Here is a 22,780-nt window from a genome sequence, read left to right as displayed (position 1 = left end):
AAGATATTGTTTTTAGTAGCAGTACTACAAGTCCCAGCAAGCCTCCCCCGCATGCTGGTACTTGGAGAACCACAAGTACCAGCATGCGGCGGAAAAACGGGCCCGCTGGTACCTGTAGTACTATTACTAAAAAAATACCCAAATAAATACAAGACACACACACCTTGAAAGTAAAGATTTATTACATACATGCACACAAACATACATACTTACCTATGGCCCCACGCAGGTCGGTCCCTTCTCCACTAGAATCCAAGGGGTACCTGTTGAATAAATTCTACTCACCAGATCCAGGGTCCCAGGGTCCTCGGGGCAACCATTTGTAATCCAGGTACTTGAATAAAAAAACAAAACGGATTCCCGAGCCACGAACTGAAAGGGGCCCCATGTTTTCACATGGGACTCCTTTCCCCGAATGCCAGAAACCCACTCTGACTTCTGTCTAAGCGGGTTTCCTCAGCCAATCAGGGAGCGCCACGTTGTAGCACTCTCCTGATCGGCTGTGTGCTCCTGTACTGAGTGACAGGCGACACACGGCAGTGTTACAATGTAGCGCCTATGCGCTCCATTGTAGCCAATGGTGGGAACTTTCTGTCCTGCGGTTGACCTAAAGTGACGTCACCGCTGAGCATCCACTACGGATTACGAGAAATAGATTTACCAGTGAGTAAAATCTTATTTTCTCTAACGTCCTAAGTGGATGCTGGGAACTCCGTAAGGACCATGGGGATTATACCAAAGCTCCCAAACGGGCGGGAGAGTGCGGATGACTCTGCAGCACCGAATGAGAGAACTCAAGGTCCTCCTCAGCCAGGGTATCAAATTTGTAGAATTTAGCAAACGTGTTTGACCCTGACCAAGTAGCAGCTCGGCAAAGTTGTAAAGCCGAGACCCCTCGGGCAGCCGCCCAAGATGAGCCCACTTTCCTCGTGGTATGGGCTTTTACTGATTTAGGATGCGGCAGTCCAGCCGCAGAATGCGCCAACTGAATTGTGCTACAAATCCAGCGAGCAATAGTCTGCTTAGAAGCAGGAGCATCCAGCTTGTTGGGTGCATACAGGATAAAAAGCGAGTCAGTTTTCCTGACTCCAGCCGTCCTGGAAACATACATTTTTAAGGCCCTGACTACGTCCAGTAACTTGGAATCCTCCAAGTCCCTAGTAGCCGCAGGCACTACAATAGGTTGGTTCAAGTGAGAAGCTGATACCACCTTAGGGAGAAACTGGGGACGAGTCCTCAATTCTGCCCTATCCATATGGAAAATCAGATAAGGGCTTTTACATGACAAAGCCGCCAATTCTGGTACACGCCTGGCCGAAGCCAAGGCCAATAACATGACCACTTTCCACGTGAGATATTTCAGATCCACGGTTTTAAGTGGCTCAAACCAATGTGATTTTAGGAAACTCAACACCACGTTGAGATCCCAAGGTGCCACTGGGGGCACAAAAGGGGGCTGAATATGCAGCACTCCCTTTACAAATGTCTGAACTACAGGCAGTTAAGCCAGTTCTTTCTGGAAGAAAATCGACAGAGCCGAAATCTGGACCTTAATGGAACCCAATTTTAGGCCCATAGTCACTCCTGACTGTAGGAAGTGCAGAAATCGACCCAGCTGAAATTCCTCTGTTGGGGCCTTCCTGGCCTCACACCACGCAACATATTTTCGCCAAATACGGTGATAATGGTTTGCGGTTACTTCTTTCCTGGCTTTAATCAGCGTAGGAATGACTTCCTCCGGAATGCCTTTTTCTTTTAGGATCCAGTGTTCAACCGCCATGCCGTCAAACGCAGCCGCGGTAAGTCTTGGAACAGACAGGGCCCCTGCTGTAGCAGATCCTGTCTGAGCGGCAGAGGCCATGGGTCCTCTGATATCATTTCTTGAAGTTCTGGGTACCAAGCTCTTCTTGGCCAATCCGGAACCACGAGTATCGTTCTTACTCCTCGTCTTCTTCTTATTCTCAGTACCTTTGGTATGAGAGGCAGAGGAGGGAACACATAAACCGACTGGTACACCCACGGTGTCACTAGAGCGTCCACAGCTATCACCTGAGGGTCTCATGATCTGGCGCAATATCTCTCTAGTTTTTTGTTTAGGCGGGACGCCATCATGTCCACCTGTGGCCTTTCCCAACGGCTTACAATCCGTTGGAAGACTTCTGGATGAAGTCCCCACTCTCCCCGGTGTAGGTCGTGTCTGCTGAGGAAGTCTGCTTCCCAGTTGTCCACTCCCGGAATGAACACTGCTGACAGTGCTAAGACGTGATTCTTCGCCCATCGGAGAATCTTTGTGGCTTCTGCCATCGCCGTCCTGCTTCTCGTGCCGCCCTGTCGGTTTACACGGGCGACCGCCGTGATGTTGTCTGACTGGATCAGTACCGGCTGGTTTTGAAGCAGTGGTTTTGCCTGACTTAGGGCATTGTAAATGGCCCTCAGTTCCAAAATATTTATGTGCAGGGAAGTCCCCTGACTTGACCATAGTCCTTGGAAGTTTCTTCCCTGTGCGACTGCCCCCCAGCCTCGAAGGCTGGCATCCGTGGTCACCAGGACCCAGTCCTGTATGCCGAATCTGCGGCCCTCTTGAAGATGAGCACTCTGCAGCCACCACAGCAGGGACACCCTTGTCCTTGGAGACAGGGTTATCAGACGATGCATCTGAAGATGCGATCCGGACCACTTGTCCAACAGGTCCCACTGAAAGGTTCTTGCATGAAACCTGCCGAATGGAATCGCTTCGTAAGAAGCTACTATTTTTCCCAGGATCCGCGTGCAGTGATGCACCGACACCTGTTTTGGTTTTAGGAGGCCTCTGACTAGAGATGACAGCTCCTTGGCCTTCTCCTCCGGGAGAAACACTTTTTTTCTGTTCTGTGTCCAGAACCATCCCTAGGAACAGTAGACGTGTCGTAGGGACCAGCTGTGACTTTGGAATGTTTAGAATCCAACCGTGCTGTTGTAGCACTTCCCGAGATAGTGCTACCCCGACCAACAACTGTTCTCTGGACCTCGCCTTTATACGGGATAATTAAAACTCCTTTCTTTCGCAGGAGTATCATCATTTCGGCCATTACCTTGGTAAAGACCCTCGGAGCCGTGGACAGATCGAACGGCAACGTCTGGAATTGGTAATGACAATCCTGTACCACAAATCTGAGGTACTCCTGGTGAGGATGGTAAATGGGGACATGCAGGTAAGCATCCTTGATGTCCAGTGATACCATGTAATCCCCCTCGTCCAGGCCTACAATAACCGCCCTGAGCGATTCCATCTTGAACTTGAATTTTTTGATATATGTGTTCAAGGATTTCAAATTTAAAATGGGTCTCACCGAACCGTCCGGTTTCGGTACCACAAACATTGTGGAATAGTAACCCCTTCCTTGTTGAAGTAGGGGTACCTTTACTATCACCTGTTGTGAATACAGCTTGTGAATTGCCTGTAACACTGCCTCCCTGTCTGAGGGAGCGGTTGGCAAGGCAGATTTGAGGAAACGGCGGGGAGGAGACGTCTCGAATTCCAGCATGTACCCCTGAGATACTATTTGAAAAATCCAGGGATCCACCTGTGAGCGAGCCCACTGATTGCTGAAATATTTGAGACTGGCCCCCACCGTACCTGGCTCCGCCTGTGGAGCCCCAGCGTCATGCTGTGGACTTAGAGGAAGCGGGGGAGGACTTTTGCTCCTGGGAACTGGCTGCATGCTGCAGCTTCTTTCCCTTACCTCTGCCTCTGGGCAGAAAGGACGCGCCTTTAACCCGCTTGCCCTTATTGGGCCGAAAGGACTGTACCTGATAATACGGTGCTTTCTTTGGTTGTGAGGGAACATGGGGTAAAAATGTAGACTTCCCAGCTGTCGCTGTGGAAACGAGGTCCGAGAGACCATCCCCGAACAACTCCTCACCCTTATAAGGCAGAACTTCCATGTGTCTTTTGGAATCTGCATCCCCTGTCCACTGCCGAGTCCATAACCCTCTCCTGGCAGAAATGGACATTGCACTAATTTTGGATGCCAGCCGGCAAATATCCCTCTGTGCATCTCTCATGTATAAGACTGCGTCTTTTATATGCTCTACGGTTAGCAATATAGTGTCCCTGTCTAAGGTATCTATATTTTCTGATAGGGAATCTGACCACGCAGCAGCAGCACTGCACATCCAGGCTGAAGCAATAGCCGGTCTCAGTATGACACCTGTGTGTGTATATATACATTTCAGGACATCCTCCTGTTTTCTATCAGCAGATTCCTTCAGGGCGGCCGTATCCGGAGAGGGTAGTGCCACCTTCTTTGACAAGCGTGTGAGCGCTTTATCCACCCTAGGGGATGTTTCCCAGCGTGACCTATGCTCTGGCGGGAAAGGGTACGCCATTAGTAACCTCTTAGAAATTACCAGTTTTTTATCAGGGGAAGCCCACGCTTCTTCACACACTTCATTTAACTCCTCAGATGGAGGAAAAACTACTGGTAGATTTTTCTCTCCAAACATAATACCCTTTTTTGTGGTACTGGGGGTAACATCAGAAATGTGCTACACATTTTTCATTGCCTCAATCATGTAACGTGTGGCCCTACTGGAAGTTACATTCGTCTCATCGTCGTCGACACTGGAGTCAGTATCCGTGTCGACATCTGTGTCTGCCATCTGAGGTAGCCGGCGTTTTAGAGCCCCTGATGGCTTTTGAGACGCCTGGGCAGGCACAGGCTGAGAAGCCGGCTGTCCCACGTTAGGTATGTCGTCAAACCTTTTATGCAAGGAGTCGACACTGTCGCGTAATTCCTTCCACAGCACCATCCACTCAGGTGTCGACCCCGCAGGGGGTGACATCACATTCACAGGCATCTGCTCCGCCTCCACATATGCCTCCTCATCAAACATGTCGACATAGCCGTACCGACACACTGCAAACACACAGGGAATGCTCTGACAGAGGACAGGACCCCACAAAGCCCTTTGGGGAGACAGAGAGAGAGTATGCCAAGCACACACCAGAGCGCTATATAACACAGGGATCCCACTATAAATGAGTGTTTTCCCTTATAGCTGCTTTTTTATATATATATGTATCTATCTATCCTGCGCCGAAATTAGTGCCCCCCCCCCCCTCTCTTTTTTACCCTTCTGTAGTTTTCAGACTGCAGGGGAGAGCCAGGGAGCTTCCTTCCAGCGGAGCTGTGAGGGAAAAATGGCGCCAGTGTGCTGAGGGAGATAGCCCCGCCCCTTTTTCTGCAGACTTCTCCCGCTTTTTCTGAAATACTGGCAGGGGTATTTTTACATCTATATAGCCTCTAGGACTATATATGATGTAGATTTGCCAGCCAAGGTGTCATATATTGCCCTCAGGGCGCCCCCCCCCAGCGCCCTGCACCCATCAGTGACCGAAGTGTGAGGTGTACATGAGGAGCAATGGCGCACAGCTGCAGTGCTGTGCGCTACCTTGGTGAAGACTGAAGTCTTCTGCCGCTGATTTTCCGGACCTCTTCATGCTTCTGGCTCTGTAAGGGGGACGGCGGCGCGGCTCCGGTAACGAACATCAAGGTCGGGTCCTGCGGTCGATCCCTCTGGAGCTAATGGTGTCCAGTAGCCTAAGAAGCCCAAACTACCACCCTATTAGGTAGGTTCGCTTCTTCTCCCCTTAGTCCCTCGGTGCAGTGAGCCTGTTGCCAGCAGATCTCACTGTAAAATAAAAAACCTAAATATACTTTCTTCTAGGAGCTTAGGAGAGCCCCTAATGTGCATCCAGCTCGGCCGGGCACAATATTCTAACAGAAGTCTGGAGGAGGGTCATAGGGGGAGGAGCCAGTGCACACCAGCTAGACCTAAAGCTTTCTTTATAGTTGTGCCCAGTCTCCTGCGGAGCCGCTATTCCCCATGGTCCTTACGGAGTCCCAGCATCCACTTAGGAAGTTAGAGAAATATCTAATACTATCCTGCCAACGGGGAGGCTGCCGGGAGGTTGGACGAAATCTTATATGACATGACGGACCATTATATTGTATAAGTGTATGGGGCCCTTAAGATATGTTTAATGGGCCCTACACACTAAGCGATTACACTGAAAGATATGAACGATCTCGTTCATTAATGAATGAGATATCGTTCATATCCTTCAGTGTGGAGGCACCAACGATGAGCGGCCCCGCGCTCATTCGTTTATACCAGCTCGTTTATGCCTGCAAGCCAATATGGACAATCTCGTCCATATTAGCATACAGGGTTATGGGGCCGGGTGACGGGGGAAATGAAGAAACTTCACTCCGCCACTGGTGGGTCATCCATTGGCCGTATCGGCTGTTGGGCACCTCGGCGGCCAATCGGCCAGTGTGTAGGGCCCTTAAATGGCAATTATTTGGAAGGTAAACATGCAGAAAGGTATTGACATTTGGCAACAGTTCATGGTTTACTCTCACCTTGCAAATAATACAGTAATTGACCTAACTCCAGCAAGGGGTCGACTAGCCAAACACTTTCTTTTAAATGCCCTCCAGGTGGGCCTACACACGTCTCTATGTAAAGTATCCAGTAGGTCTGGATGAAATTGAAATTCAAGTTATATTCACATTTGTGAAAGAGACAGTATGTTACAGCAGCCTGTTTTAGGAATGGTTGAGTTGTACTGTATGTGTGTATGGGGCCTGTTCTAGATACTCAGAAACCCCCCCTGGGTGCCGCCGCTTTTGTACGCTTACTAACGCTTCAGACAACTTTCCTTATGTTCATGGTGGTTCTAGAGCTTCCAGGCCTGTCTTTAAAACGATGACTTTTCTCAGCTAAAACACCCTTTGAATGCACAGCGCCACTTCCCATCTTCCAGGTACCCTGTGTAATGCTCACGATCTCTATGCTGCGGAGAATAAAGGGGTTTTAAATAGCTCAGGTGACAATTCTCAGCTACTAGGAAGCCATGAGCGATGTCACCCAGATAGTGGGTGCAAAACTAACCGACAAGATGGCGTCACTACTAGTACAGACCCGCAGCTTCCTGCTGGCTCAGACAAGGGTGTAGGAAGAGAGAAAAATAGTGTGTGTGTGTGTGTGTGTCACTTCACTGGTAGGTAGGTAGACAGACTGACTGACTGCAAACAAGTACGGAACCATGATACATGCCAAGTGAAAGTAACACGACTGGAAAGTCCCTGAACAATACAAGTCAATACGATGCATTGAATAAGTAGTGGTGATGGGGAGAGGAGACACAAAGAGGCTACTATAATATACAGGGTCTATGCATTATGTTCTAGATGTCATAGGTGGTAATTATCACCTGCCTTTGTAGAAATTAAGTGATGATGAATAGGAGGGAGAAATGAGGCAGACTAGCTGGGGAAGGCGGAAGTTGGAGGATTAATATAACAGAGAGGCAGGAGGGAAATAAAGGAGGAATGAAGGACGACAGACGGGGAACATTTACTTCTGTATATGTGACACTTACCAAGCGTAACAACAAGAGACAGTTTGTAGATCGTGGAAGGAATCATCTTGGCGAATCCAAGTTAGCGCTCTGCACTGTGCGGCTTTACAGAGAGGTCTTGCAGGGCTGTCGTGTACCTGTCTCCCCCACCACTCTAATGCCCCCTGTCTCTGTCTGGTCCCCCCTCCGAGCTGCAGTCTCTCTCACTCTCTCTCTCTTTGTCACTGCTGTCTCCTATCTGTAATAAGGATGTCTCTATTCTTTCACTTTCACTTTCCAGTCAGCAGCCTGTGTTAGGATCAGGTACCCTGCACCATGCATACTACATATCCTGCACAGGCAGTCCTGTGTGTGTGACTTGTGTATTCAGCGTGGGCACAATCAACACACAGCTGCAGACAATAATCAGGCTCACCATACCATCCCTTTAAGTCAAGATACGAATAAATTACACAGGTTCTGTGGCTGACTGACTTCAAGCCTGCATTTCACCTGGTTTTAATCAGCCACAGAACCTGGGTAATCTATGAGGGTACTGTAGTATGCTTAGCCTAATAATATTAATAATAATAAATAATCCCATTATATATAGAAACAAATGTCTGTCTATGTGATCTAGGAAATGCTTTTATCTCTAATAATAGCATGGCCCTAACTCTAAGCAGTGAGAGTACCATGTTAGGTCATATATTGCTTTGCATTTAAATTGAGAGCAAACTTGCCAGCAGCCTACACAATGCAGGTACTACAAGGCCCAGCACTCCCAGTTAGTTACAGAACACTCGGATGAGAGAATCACCTCATACAAACAACTTGCTTTGTTTTAAATGGAAACGTCTGTGTATTATAACTAGTAATCTATCACCTCTATAAAGGCAAAACATAAGGCATAGCCAATTGGAAGCATTACTTTTTTTTCCAGCAGCGCACATAATTTCAGGCAGCCCCAGAGTTTTCGGTATTCAGTTAGAAGCAATAATTTCTTTAGGCAGGAACTGTGATTTCTCTCTCCCAGGTGCAAATTTACACAGCCAGATCTGCGTTCATCTCCTCACATGCTGAGGGACGCACAGCACAGGGCAAGGCCCCTTCCGATGTGTCCGCAATTAGACTGCAGACGCATGGGAACTAAGGTTAACCCCTGGCAGCGCAGCCTGGAATAATGAGTTGAAAGATGTGGGACGGATATATGGGGTGTTGCATGGATAGGACGAATGGGAGTTACAGGTGTGTTGTTTTTTTTTTAAAGTGTCCTCAAATTACTCCAAAATCAACCTGATTATTTTTTATTTTTTTATACAGCCCAAATGATTCCTTCCACAGTTGTTATACCTACCTCCCACCCAATGGCCCTCATTCCGAGTTGTTCGCTCGCTAGCTGCTTTTAGCAGCATTGCACACGCTAAGCCGCCGCCCTCTGGGAGTGTATCTTGTTTAGCAGAATAGCGAACGAAATTAGCAGAATTGCTACTAAATAATTCCTTGCAGTTTCTGAGTAGCTCCAGACCTACTCACAGATTATGATCAGCTCAGTCCGTTTAGTTCCTGCTTTGACGTCACAAACACGCCCTGCGTTCGGCCAGCCACTCCCCCGTTTCTCCAGGCACGCCTGCGTTTTTACCTGGCACGCCTGCGTTTTTTAGCACACTCCCGGAAAACGATCAGTTACCACCCAGAAACACCCACTTCCTGTCAATCACTCACCGATCAGCAGTGCGACTGAAATGCGCCGCGCGAACACCACCATTTTCCACCTAATCGCTGCGTTGCGAAAAACGGCAACGAGCAAACGACTCGGAATGACCACCAATATCTGTTACACGAACATCTCAGTGTCTCTGTGGCAGGTATATCTGGCAGGGGAAGATACAGAGGGGCCCATTTATCATTAGTCACTTTCTTAATGAGACGAGAGAGTATACTGGCGCCGGCTGAATTTCAAATAATGAACGGACGCAAATTTAACAATAAAAAATTATTCATACATTTATTAAAATTAGACTAAAATGATTACAACAAATCTAATTATCAAAAGGGTAATATAATAGATAAGGGATAAGTCTCTCAAATTAACATGTGACCACTTATATTTCCACTTAGGCAGTATGCACTTGTATTTTGGCTAGGACTCAGTCCTCCAAAGTGTCCTCAGTAAATTTTAGATATGGATATTACCATTTCTCAGGAAGAAATCCTCTTGGTTCTCAATTGCAGATCGAGGTCCAATGGCAGCAGGGGAGTGTCGAGAGATTCCAAATGGACAGTTTGTAAGTCCAATAATTGCCAGATGATTGAAAATGGCAGGTGCAATGCCCGTGGTCAGGAGGAAAAGGGGCTCAACGCGTTTCGCTGGTCTTGGTCACCGCCAGCTACCTCAGGAGCATACTCAATGAGATCTGGGTGCGATGTTAGTGGCCAAAATCACATTGCAGTATGTGACAATACCGCCCGGACTTATAAAATAGCCCAGGCAGGGCGGAGCCTGTCCCTGAGATGTGCGCGGAGGGAAGTAACCACATTAGCAGTCTCCTCTCTCATCAGCGGGACTCCTGCACACGCATGGTCTACTGACCCCCGCATATATGCCATTCATCTTGGTAATTTTTGCAAAGTGTAGCCCAAAGGCCGCAGTGGCTACCGCCATCTTCAGATGGCGCTGGCTGCAGGGACCAAGCTCCGGAATGCTTTGCATTCCAGAACTTGGTAAATCTGACAGCATCACATCCCCCATAAAAAAAAACTATTGGGGTGCCGTTGCAAATGTAGGTACCGCAGAAGTTACTGCAGCAGATATCGGAGGATTCAGCATCGGATCACCAATGGTCGCAATTCACAATGGTTTCAGGCACCGGCCAGCAGGGGTTAAAGTGAGCCAGAACGGGGCGGAACTGCGTTTCGTCAGTTCAACTTGGAGACGGAATGCAGTTCCGCCTCACCTAACCCGATGTGTGCCGGTGCCGCAGGGAGATGCCTGGCGCCTGCTGAGATTGTGTTATCAGCGGCGCCTGGCTCTCCATGCACAGCCGGCGGCAGAAGCTCAGTACTTCTGCCGCCGGCTGTGCATGGAGAGCCAGGCGCCGCTCAGTGCGCGCTATGAAGAGAGACGTCATGACGTCTCTCTCATAGTGCTCGGGAGCGGAGTGAAGCGGACGCCAGGAGGATCACAGCGGGAGCGGGGATTGGCAAGTATGTTTTTTTTTTTTTAGTAAGTGTGACTACTACTGGGGGCATAACTACAGGCGGCTAAACTACAGGGGCTAACTACAAGGGGGCAAGCTACTGGGGGCATTACTACTTGCGGCAAACTACATGGGGCAAATCTACAGGGGAACATTACTACTGAGGGCATAACTACAGGGGCACATTTCTAGTGGGGGCATAACTACAGGGGCATTACTACTGGGGGCATTACTACTGAGTGCATAACTACATGGGGCAAACCTACAGGGGCGCATTACTACCGAGGACATAACTACAGGGGCACATTACTAGTGGGGGCATAACTACAGGGGCATTAAAACTGGGGGCATTACTACTGGGGGCAAGCTACTGAAAGCAAACTACTGGCGGCAAACCTACAGGGGCGCATTACTACTGAGGGCATAACTACAGGGGCACATTACTACTGGGGGCATAACTATAGGGGCATTACTACTGGGGGCAAACCTACAGGGGCATTACTGCTGTGGGCATAACTACAGAGGCACATTACTACTGGGGGCATAACTACAGGGGCACATTACTACTGGGGGCATAACTACAGGGGCACATTACTAGTGGGGGCATAACTACAGGGGCATTACTACTTGGGGCAAACTACATGGGGCTAAACTACAGGGACGCATCACTACCGAGGGCATAACTACAGAGTCACATTACTACTGGGGGCAAACTACATGGGGCTAAACTACAGGAGGGCATTACTACTTGGGGCTAAACTACAGGAGGGCATTACTACTTGGGGCTAAACTACATGGGCTGAACGACTGGGGGCATTACTACAGGCGACAATACTATACAGGGCCATTACCATTAAGGGCATTATTAATGGGGGCACTACTAATGTGGGCACTGTAAAGGGGGCACTTCATAAGGGGCATCACTCCTGGGGACATAAGGGGCACTACTATTGCGGGCATTGCATAAGGGGCACCACTACTATGGGCTCTATATAAGGGGCACTACCACTGTTGCCACTACCAGTACAGTGGACATTGCATAAGGCGCACTACTACTGTGGGCATTGTAAAAGGGGCGCTACTGCGGTGGGAACTGTGTACTATGGGGCGCTACTACTGTCGGCATTATGTGTATTGCGGGTGCTACTACTGTGGGCATTATTACTATTGTGTGACCACGCCCCTTTATTTCTAGACCACGCCCCCTTATTGGGCGCACGCCTGCGCACCGCGCAATACCTTTATGAGTTCCACCACCTCTCTATGACCACTTTAAGCACTGCCGGCCAGCCTGCATAAGCTGAAGCTCTGGCCGTCGGATCCGATGATGCAGACCCTGGACCCCGTCACGCCTTCAAACATCCTCTTTTGAAGAACGATGCCGGGTGCCGCCCCTAAAACGCTTCAGCATATCAATCATACTGTGGCTGAAAGGGGGCTCCGAGCATCATCGCAAGACCCGTCCTGCGCACCCGCAGACCCCCAAACATCGTTTTTGTACGCAAACCATTGGGTTTGTGTATAAATATGAATTAGGCCCCATGTGCGCTGCTGTACATTTACCTAGTTAGTGCCATTTGGTGCAGGTAGGGGTTCCAATACTTTGTATAGACCACAGGAGAGTACATAGTGTACCAGGCATGTCCATGATGTCAGCCGTCACCGTGGGATTAATTTTATAGCAGGATATGGTGGTGGTGAGTGGCTCAGTGGTTATCCCTGTAGTGTAGGCTGCAGCGGTTGCTAAGGAAGGAATACAGCAACTAATTCAAAAATGGACGCAAAACCGATTATTAGCTGTCTGCACATACATCCAAGTTGTACTGCGCAGGTGCCGTGATGGTTTTGCGATGACGGGCACAGAGAGAGGTTATTCTCAAAGTAATTGACAGCCCGCGACCATTTGCATGCAAAATGTATGCGTGTTGTGACCGTTTATGAGGCGTGTCTCAGCCTACGCCTGCAATCCCGAAAAATCAGGTGGCACTCGCGGCCACCCGGAAAAGAAGGCACACCTCCCGAACCCTCCCGCTTGTAGACCAAAAGGGGGAAGGGCGATTCGCGCTGAATCGTGTCTCCTCGTAGCTAAGCCCCCCCCTGCTGGACATTGCCGGTAACATCTGCATTGTATAGCGGAGGTGTGGCTATGATGACGCTATCATTCAGCCACACCCCCACCAACAGCCCATTTTACTGCATCACGCCCCCTCCCATATGCCAAGCCACGTCCCGACATATCCTGCTGCTGTGCCAACCTGGGTCATCACCCTTCACATTGGCATCCAGTGGGTGTTTGGTGTCATCTCCAACCGCTATTGGCCCCGGACATTCAATTTCTTTTAGGTGTGACCCCGGTCATATTTTTCAGACTTAAGATGGGTCGTCTATCCGGGTTACAGTTCCCAAGAAAAACCCCGACAGCGAGCAGGGTTGTAGACCAGGGACTGATAACCTCAGTAGACCCTTTCAGACATAGGGCCTAATTCAGACCCGGTCACTGCAGCGGTCGCAGGCTGAAGCCCAGTGAGGCGTGTGTACGTGCAGCAGCCGCACCGCACGTGCGCACACAGTGAGATGCGAAAGGCCTGGCATGCGGGGCGGACTAGCCCTGTGCTGGGCATCCCCCCCACATGTCAGAGAGTTTGAACGTAGATGTGTTTTTTCTGGGTGGTATTCATGTGACCGCCAGTCACATGACCTCCTCCACGAGCCCGACGGCTCACTTTCCCGATGGTCGGCATGCCGACCAACAGGGACTATTTCCACTCGTGGGTGTCCACGACACCCATAGAGTGGGAATAGAACCCGTGGCGACCGCAGGTCGCCACCGAGCACGCAAGGGGCTTGCTGCACTCGCCCCTCCCCGCTGGGATCCCAGCGTCGGTATGCTGCCGGGATCCCGCGTCGGTAAGCTGACGGTCAGCCATACTACACCCGTTTTTTCTCACATCTACGATCAGCTCTGAATTAGGCCCATAAGCCGCACCCAGGTCAAAGTGCATTTCACTTTAATTTCACCACTTAATGATTCAAGTGTTACCCAAAATAACAGACCCCCAAAATTACCACACAGACTTTATAAACCATGCACAACAGCAGTGTAAAGTACCCCCATTAATTACCCCGTCTCCAATGATAACACATCTGCTCTGCCCAATGTATACTCGCCAACAGCGCATGTATGGATGACTCCAGCTGCTTCGGGATTAGGGCTGTGCCTGCGAAGCACAGAGAGCCCTCCAGGGCTGACCTGCAGTTCTGGGAGTGATCACTAGAGGGCAGCATACTTACAGTAACAGAACTGTCAGGCAGAAGACTCCTTCTGTCTTCCCCAGATTTAAGTTCCCTATGCATTCAGATATTCTATGGTAGCCTCTCTTTGTAGCACTCTCCTTGTAGCAGTGAGGGGATACTCCCTATCCAGCTGTCTGTGTGTAACCCACAGCAACCACTGAGTTGCCTGGTTGCTATGTATTACAGCAAATGCTGACACCTAGCACACCTATTATTATGTGACTTGCGTTGGAAAGGCAGAAGAGCACAACAGGCTCAGGATCCCTCCAGCTGCTGAAGAACAGCCATAGGTTATCCACTAGCTCAGACTGAGGGGTCCTGATACTGAATAAAGTTCACAGTCTACTTAAATGAAAGCAAAATAATGTCACACATGTTATTATTTGATCTTAAGCATGTCTAAGGATTTGTTGATACAAGTACAGCTTATTGTTGACTCACTGCACATAGACATCATGAATTCTGCATCACGAGGCATTGGTAGACATACCAACTTTTGAGGATGCGTTTACTACTTTGCTCATGGGGATTATTATAGTGCTGGCTAGGGGAGTGTCTGGCTCTACTCAAGCTAGTAGTTGTCTATAGAAGCCCCTGCCATCACTGGTGGAAGTAAAACCATTGACGGCTGATGGTTTATAAAGGCGCATATGCAGTGGACAGGAGTCCTGCGTAGAAAAAGAAAAAACTGCACCCCACTGTCATAGCTCCAGTGTCCCCTAGTGGATGAAGGAAAAAAAACTGCACCCCACTGTCATAGCTCCAGTGTCCCCTAGTGGATGAAGGAAAAAAAACTGCACTCCACTGTCATAGCTCCAGTGTCTCCGAGGGGATAAAGGAGAAACCTGCAAACCATCAGGGGCCCTACCATGGATGGTAAAATCGATGGCTAACCATCAATGGTCAACTCTACTCAGAACACCCACTTCTCCCCGAATGCCAACTTGCAACTCTTCCTAAATGATATTGTCACAAAACGGAGGTTTACAGCGCTTCCTAGTTGCACTTTGACCTGCCTGCGGCGCAGTCCAAAGCACTGTCCGCCATTTGCTGGTCCATCTGGCATCCCTCGCTGTCAATCACAGCATCCATTTCAGAATAGTTAGGCTTCGGCTCCTTCCCAGCCTGCTAGGCCTCAGTCCACTCTGAAGCCTAGCCTCAAGTAGTACATGTTATTTCATGATCAGATGACTCTGCAGAGAACTCTCCAACCAGGTAGTGTTTCCCTGACATCTGATCCATTCAGCCTATCACCAGAGAGCAATGGGTATATATTCCAGCTCCAAGCACTGGGAAGCTGTCAGTACGTTGTTGTCTTCAAGCCGGTAGAGAGCTCCTGCAATTGCCTGCCTAAAGAGATTGTGCATTACCAACTTCAGCACTTCCTGACTCCTATCTCCAGGATATCTGCAAACCTGCACCGCTGGTTATCTCATCTCCAGGATATCGGCAAGCCTGCATCACTGAGTATCCTATCCAGCTATCCTGTACTGCTGGTTCAATCCCAGTTTCCAGCTATCCTGTACTGCTGGTACAATCCCAGCTTCCAGCTATCCTGAACTGCTGCTTCAATCCCAGCGTCCAGCTATCCTGGACTGCTGCTTCAATCCCAGCTTCCAGCTATCCTGTACTGCTGGTTCAATCCCAGCTTCTGGCTATCCTGTACTGCTGGTTCAATCCCAGCTTCCAGCTATCCAGTACTGCTGGTTCAATCCCAGCTTTCAGCTTTCCTGAACTGCTGGTTGAATCCCAGCTTCCAGCTATCCTGAACTGCTGGTTGAATCCCAGCTTCCAGCTATCCTTTACTGCTGGTTCAATCCCAGCTTCCAGCTATCCTGTACTGCTGGTTCAATCCCAACTTCCAGCTATCCTGTACTGCTGGTTCAATCCCAGTTTCCAGCTATCCTGTACTGCTGGTTCAATCCCAGCTTCCAGCTATCCTGTACTGCTGGTTCAATCCCAGCTTTCAGCTTTCCTGAACTGCTGGTTCAATCCCAGCATCCAGCTATCCTGTACTGCTGGTTCAATCCCAGCTTCCAGCTATCCTGTACTGCTGGTTCAATCCCAGCTTCCAGCTATCCAGTACTGCTGGTTCAATCCCAGCTTCCAGCTATCCTGTACTGCTGGTTCAATCCCAGCTTCCAGCTATCAATCTATACCACAAGTGTCACTCCACTTTCATTGCCGTGTTCTAGTCCCCCGTAGTTGTACAAACACTTGTGGCCAGCCGTAGACTTCAGCCGAACCTGCCATGCCTGTATGAGCAGGCCATATATGAATATATGGACTCCAGCCAACTAGCTACTAGACCTCGTCCGGTTCCACAAGTACCAACAACCGTGACAGATATAAAGAACTTCCTGGACAGCACACAAAGAAGCTAATATATAAGATTAATTAAAAAAAACAAAACTTTTAGGACAGTATGCACAAGTCAGCAAGAAATTATGAAGGAGGGACAACGGATTTATAGGGAACTGCACCATAGAGCGGTAAATAGAGGATCTGCTGCCCAGAGTAAAGGTTTTATTTTTGATGGGCTTAATATATCTTTTGTAACACTTTGATGCCTATGACGATGGTAGGACACAGTACATTAGAGGGCAGGCCAGCTAGGGGCTCCGCACTGTATCTCACCACATATACATCCATGTACCGTAACATTCAGCATCAGGTGGGTTAGGAAGTACCTGAAATGGAAGGTGCACGGGGATCACTGAGCAGGGATTAACCCCAGGAGAACGGTAACCATAACACTGCTCCCCCTTGCCGTCTACTGTTCCACATCATATCGTGCAGCTTGCCTTGGCCGCAGCTCCCCAGCCCTGTTCCAGTGGGGTACTCACCTGTACTGCTCTGAGGATTCCGAGGCGGAGTCTTTGCTAGCTCCTGTGCTGAGCCGTCTTTCCGAATATATCCCTGTATGATAGATACACCACTGAGTCTCCGGAACATTCCGGGAGGGTCAGCAAGTATGGAAAGATGATGATGAGAGGAGCACAGAACAGGAGCAGTGACAGACCAGTCTTCCAAGTCAATAACCCCCATTTTAAATAATTTTTGCTATCGTCTCGCTGTGTGTGGCAAATAGAGCAGTTTCCCGGCTCCAATACCCCTGTCCCCATCTACTGCGGCGGAAAGTAATCACTAACCCTCATTCTAAATACTTAATAATTAGGCCCAGATTTATCAAGCCTTGGAGAGTGATAAATTGCACGGTGATAAAGTACCAACCAATCAGTTCCGGTCATGTTACAGGCTGTGTTTGAAAAATGACACGAGATGATTGGTTGGCACTTTATCAAGTGCAATTTACCACTCTCCAAGGCTTAATAAATCTGGGCCTTAAATTTTCTTAGTATTGTATCGTTTCCGACTGTTCCTAATTACCAGTGACCCAGGTTACCCTTCAGCGCTAATCAGCTGCACAGTACAATTTCTATTACCCTGTGTTCTGAGGACAATTCTCACTAGTTGCTTTAAGGTGTGTACACACGGTGAGATATTTCTTTGCGATTTTGACTATATAGTCAAAATCTCAAAGAAACTTAGGGGGTCATTCCGAGTTGCTCGCTTGCTGCCGATTTTTGCAGCGATCAGGTAAAAATACGGGAATAGTGCGCATGCACCGCAATGTGCACGCGCGTTGTACAGGTACAAACAGCATCATTGCTGTGCAATACTTCTATCAATTATTCCATTCGCACCGATGATCGCAAGGAGATTGACACGAAGAGGGCGTTTATGGGTGTCAACTGACCGTTTTCTGGGAGTGGTAGGAAAAATGCAGGCATGGCTAAGCATTTGCAGGGCGGGTATCCGACGTCAATTCCACGACCTCCGTCGCTAGGATCATCGCACAGGATAAGTAACTACAGGGCTGGTCTTGTTTTGCACAAAATGTTTTTGTATCGCTCGCTCGGCTGCACATGCGATCGCACACTTGCAAAGCGAAAATACACTCCCCCGTGGGCGCCGACTATGCGTTTGCACGGCTGCAAAAAGTAGCTAGCGAGCGATCAACTCGGAATGAGGGCCTTAGTGTAGATCGCAAGGTGAAAGTCACCTTACGATCCCAATGCGCGGTCGGTATCGCTGCCTAGATAGACTGCAGGCAAGCCAAATTTGACTATCTCGTGTAAAACATAGTCAAAATTGTCACTTAGCCAATTGGACAAAGCCATTATCACAAGCACAGTCATCTTTGCTTGCGATACCTAGTCCCTGTTGCACAGTGAGAATCGGGCATATCACAAATATCACCGTGTGTACACACCTTTACTCACTGGCATCATCAGGTAATATTTATTGCCCAGTATACACGGTACCGGATGCAACACACATCTGGTAATGGAGGTCAGTGACCCCGATGGGGATGGATTGTAGTGTACATTGGCGCGCACCTGGACACCATGTACCACAGCCTTAGTCACCCGCGCAGCCGCAATGTGTCCCCGCAATTTATGTTCCGGTGCTGGCAGCTATGGTTTTGCCAGTGCACCCTTTGTGCAGCGAAACCAGGAATCGCTCTTTGTTTTACTAAACGTCTGCCATTTTGGGCCTGATTTAAGGGGTAAACGCAGATCATGCGCGACTGTGATTTCTCACAGATACGCAAGTGCGAAACTGTGCAAACGTCAGCCCTTTGAGAGCCTCATGAAGACTGTCGGACCTGCCAGTAATTGTAGGACAATAAAACACAGGAACCTAACTGCAGAAAATCAGCTCTGAGACGGGTGATCCTGGGGTGTGCCAGAGACCTGAGAGTACAGTGTGAGGTGCACAGCAGGGGAGGTTGTGACCCCATTGTGTAACGGCCCGTTACCCACAACTCTGCCCAGCGCACAAACCCATATCTGTACACAACACAAGGATAACGACACTAATTTTGTAACTAAAGCAAAATAAACCCATTTCCTTCTATTCTAAACAGGAAAAAGCTCAGAACATAATTACCTCAGTGGATCCACCACCAGCCCCGCTGTCTGTGCAGCTTTCCTTACACGGCGGGATGGGACGTGAGCTGCAGAATGGAAAATAACAGCCTCCAACCTTTTATATACTTTACAGATTTAACTAAGCTTCAACCCCACATAGGTTTCTTTCCTCAGGTTAAGGGGGAAATGTACTAAGCAGTGAAAAGAGTGGAGAAGTGAGCCAGTGGAGAAGTTGCCCATGGCGACCAATCAGCATTAAAATAAGAATTTACTTACCGATAATTCTATTTCTCGGAGTCCGTAGTGGATGCTGGGGTTCCTGAAAGGACCATGGGGAATAGCGGCTCCGCAGGAGACAGGGCACAAAAGTAAAGCTTTTACAGGTCATGTGGTGTGTACTGGCTCCTCCCCCTATGACCCTCCTCCAGACTCCAGTTAGGTACTGTGCCCGGACGAGCGTACACAATAAGGGAGGATTTTGAATCCCGGGTAAGACTCATACCAGCCACACCAATCACACCTTACAACTTGTGATCTAAACCCAGTTAACAGTATGATAACAGAGGAGCCTCTGAAAGATGGCTTCCTAAACAATAACCCGAATTAGTTAACAATAACTATGTACAAGTATTGCAGATAATCCGCACTTGGGATGGGCGCCCAGCATCCACTACGGACTCCGAGAAATAGAATTATCGGTAAGTAAATTCTTATTTTCTCTATCGTCCTAAGTGGATGCTGGGGTTCCTGAAAGGACCATGGGGATTATACCAAAGCTCCCAAACGGGCGGGAGAGTGCGGATGACTCTGCAGCACCGAATGAGATAACTCCAGGTCCTCCTTTGCCAGGGTATCAAATTTGTAAAATTTTACAAACGTGTTCTCCCCTGACCACGTAGCTGCTCGGCAGAGTTGTAATGCCGAGACCCCTCGGGCAGCCGCCCAAGATGAGCCCACCTTCCTTGTGGAATGGGCCTTAACAGATTTAGGCTGTGGCAGGCCTGCCACAGAATGTACAAGTTGAATTTTGTTCCAAATCCAATGAGCAATCGACTGCTTAGAAGCAGGTGCACCCAACTTGTTGGGTGCATACAGTATAAACAGCGAGTCAGATTTTCTGACTCCAGCCGTCCTTTAAATGTATATTTTTAAGGCTCTGACAACGTTCAACAACTTGGAGTCCTTCAAGTCGTCTGTAGCCGCAGGCACTACAATAGGCTGGTTCAGGTGAAACGCTGATACCACCTTAGGGAGAAGATGCGGACGCGTCCGCAGCTCTGCCCTATGTCGAATGGAAAATTAAATAAGGGCTTTTATAAGATAAAGCCGCCAGTTCAGATACTCTCCCGGCCGAAGCCAGGGCCAGTAACATAGTCACTTTCCATGTGAGATATTTCAAATCCACATTCTTTAGTGGTTCAAACCAATTGGATTTGAGGAAATCTAAAACTACATTTAGATCCCACGGTGCCACCTTAGGCACCACAGGAGGCTGTATATGCAGTACTCCTTTGATAAAAATCTGGACCTCAGGGACTGAGGCCAATTCTTTTTGGAAGAATATTGATAGGGCCGAAATTTGAACCTTAATAGATCCCAATTTGAGACCCATAGACAATCCTGATTGCAGGAAATGTAGGAAACGACCCAGTTGAAATTCCTCCATCGGAGCATTCCGCTGGTCGCACCACTCAACATATTTTCGCCAAATACGGTGATAATGCTTCGCGGTGACTTCCTTCCTTGCCTTTATCAAGGTAGGAATGACTTCTTCTGGAATGCCTTTTCCTTTTAGGATCTGGCATTCAAACGCCATGCCGTCAAACGCAGCCGCGGTAAGTCTTGAAAAAGACAGGGACCCTGCTGCAGCAGGTCCCTTCTCAGAGGTAGAGGCCACGGATCGTCCGTGACCATCTCTTGAAGTTCCGGGTACCAAGTCCTTCTTGGCCGATCCGGAGCCACTAGTCTTACTCCTCTTTGCCGTATAATCCTCAATACCTTTGGTATGAGAGGCAGAGGAGGAACACATATATCGACTGGTACACCAAAGGTGTTACCAGCGCGTCCACAGGTATTGCCTGCGGATCTCTTGACCTGGCGCAATACCTGTCCAGTGTTTTGTTGAGGCGAGACGCCATCATGTCCACCATTGGTTTTACCCAACGGTTTAATAGCATGTGGAAAACTTCTGGATGAAGTCCCCACTCTCCCGGGTGAAGGTCGTGTCTGCTGAGGAAGTCTGCTTCCCAGTTGTCCACGCCCGGGATGAATACTGCTGACAGTGCTATCACGTGATTCTCCGCCCAGCGAAGGATCCTGGCAGCTTCTGCCATTGCCCTCCTGCTTCTTGTGCCGCCCTGTCTGTTTACATGGGCGACTGTCGTGATGTTGTCCGACTGGATCAACACCGGTCTTCCTTGAAGCAGAGGTTCCGCCTGGCTTAGAGCATTGTAGATTGCTCTTAGTTCCAGAATGCTTATGTGAAGAGACTTTTTCAGGCTCGACCACACTCCCTGGAAATTTCTTCCCTGTGTGACTGCTCCCCAGCCTCTCAGGCTGGCATCCGTGGTCACCAGGATCCAATCCTGTATGCCGAATCTGCGGCCCTCCAATAGATGAGCCTCCTACAACCACCACAGAAGGGATACCCTTGTCCTCGGCGACAGGGTTATCCGCAGGTGCATCTGAAGATGCGACCCTGACCATTTGTCCAACAGATCCCTTTGCATGGAATCTGCCGAAAGGGATTGCTTCGTAAGAAGCTACCATTTTTTCCCAGGACTCTTGTGCATTGATGTACAGACACCTTTCCTGGTTTTAGGAGGTTCCTGACCAGGTCAGATAACTCCTTGGCTTTTTCCTCGGGAAGAAAAACCTTTTTCTGAACTGTGTCCAGAATCATCCCCAGGAACAGCAGACGAGTTGTCGGCATTAATTGGGATTTTGGAATATTCAGAATCCATCCGTGCTGCTTTAGCACCTCTTGAGATAGTGCTAAACCCATCTCTAGCTGTTCTCTGGACCTTGCCCTTATTAGGAGATCGTCCAAGTATGGGATAATTAATACGCCTTTTCTTCGAAGAAGAAATATTATCTCGGCCATTACCTTTGTAAAGACCCGAGGTGCCGTGGACAAACCAAACGGCAGCGTCTGAAACTGATAGTGACAGTTTTGTACAACGAACCTGAGGTACCCCTGGTGTGAGGGGTAAATTGGAACGTGGAGATACGCATCCTTGATGTCCAAGGATACCATAAAGTCCCCTTCTTCCAGGTTCGCTATCACTGCTCTGAGTGACTCCATCTTGAACTTGAACTTCTTTATGTACAGGTTCAAGGACTTCAGATTTAGAATAGGCCTTACCGAACCATCCGGCTTCGGTACCACAAATAGAGTGGAATAATACCCCTTCCCTTGTTGTAGAAGAGGTACCTTGACTATCACCTGCTGCTAATACAGCTTGTGAATGGCTTCCAAAACCGTCTCCCTTTCGGAGGGGGACGTTGGTAAAGCAGACTTCAGGAAACGGCGAGGTGGCTCTGTCTCTAATTCCAACCCGTACCCCTGAGATATTATCTGCAGGATCCAGGGATTTACCTGCGAGTGAGCCCACTGCGCGCTGTAATTCTTGAGACGACCGCCTACCGCCCCCGAGTCCGCTTGCGAAGCCCCAGCGTCATGCTGAGGCTTTTGTAGAAGCCGGGGAGGGCTTCTGTTCCTGGGAAGGAGCTGCCTGTTGCTGTCTCTTCCCTCGTCCTCTGCCTCGTGGCAGATATGAATAGCCCTTTGCTCTCTTATTTTTGAAGGAACGAAAAGGCTGCGGTTGAAAAGTCGGTGCCTTTTTCTGTTGGGGAGTGACTTGAGGTAGAAAGGTGGATTTCCCGGCCGTAGCCGTGGCCACCCAATCCGATAGACCGACCCCAAATAACCCCTCTACGCATCGCCTGTCCACTGTCGTGTC

At 49.0% G+C, this 22,780-nt stretch overlaps 1 protein-coding gene across 2 annotated transcripts in view; it reads right to left on the bottom strand.

Moving 5' to 3' along the window:
• The window catches only part of TAPBP (TAP binding protein), a 39,728-nt gene extending 31,957 nt beyond the window's left edge, over positions 1-7,771 (bottom strand). The window contains exon 1 of one of the 2 annotated variants that reach the window (XM_063938249.1): positions 7,430-7,771. In XM_063938249.1, the coding sequence (XP_063794319.1) occupies positions 7,430-7,475 (46 nt within the window). In that variant the 5' untranslated portion in view covers positions 7,476-7,771. The remainder of the gene's footprint in view (positions 1-7,429) is intronic. The other variant, XM_063938248.1, reaches the window with a different exon arrangement.
• Positions 7,772-22,780: the final 15,009 nt, after the last annotated feature.

The sequence above is a fragment of the Pseudophryne corroboree genome, chromosome 8 (genome assembly GCF_028390025.1).
Source record: "Pseudophryne corroboree isolate aPseCor3 chromosome 8, aPseCor3.hap2, whole genome shotgun sequence".
Taxonomy (NCBI): domain Eukaryota; kingdom Metazoa; phylum Chordata; class Amphibia; order Anura; family Myobatrachidae; genus Pseudophryne; species Pseudophryne corroboree.
The sequence above is the reverse complement of the archived record's forward strand: the minus strand, read 5'-3'. Positions and strand labels throughout refer to the sequence as shown.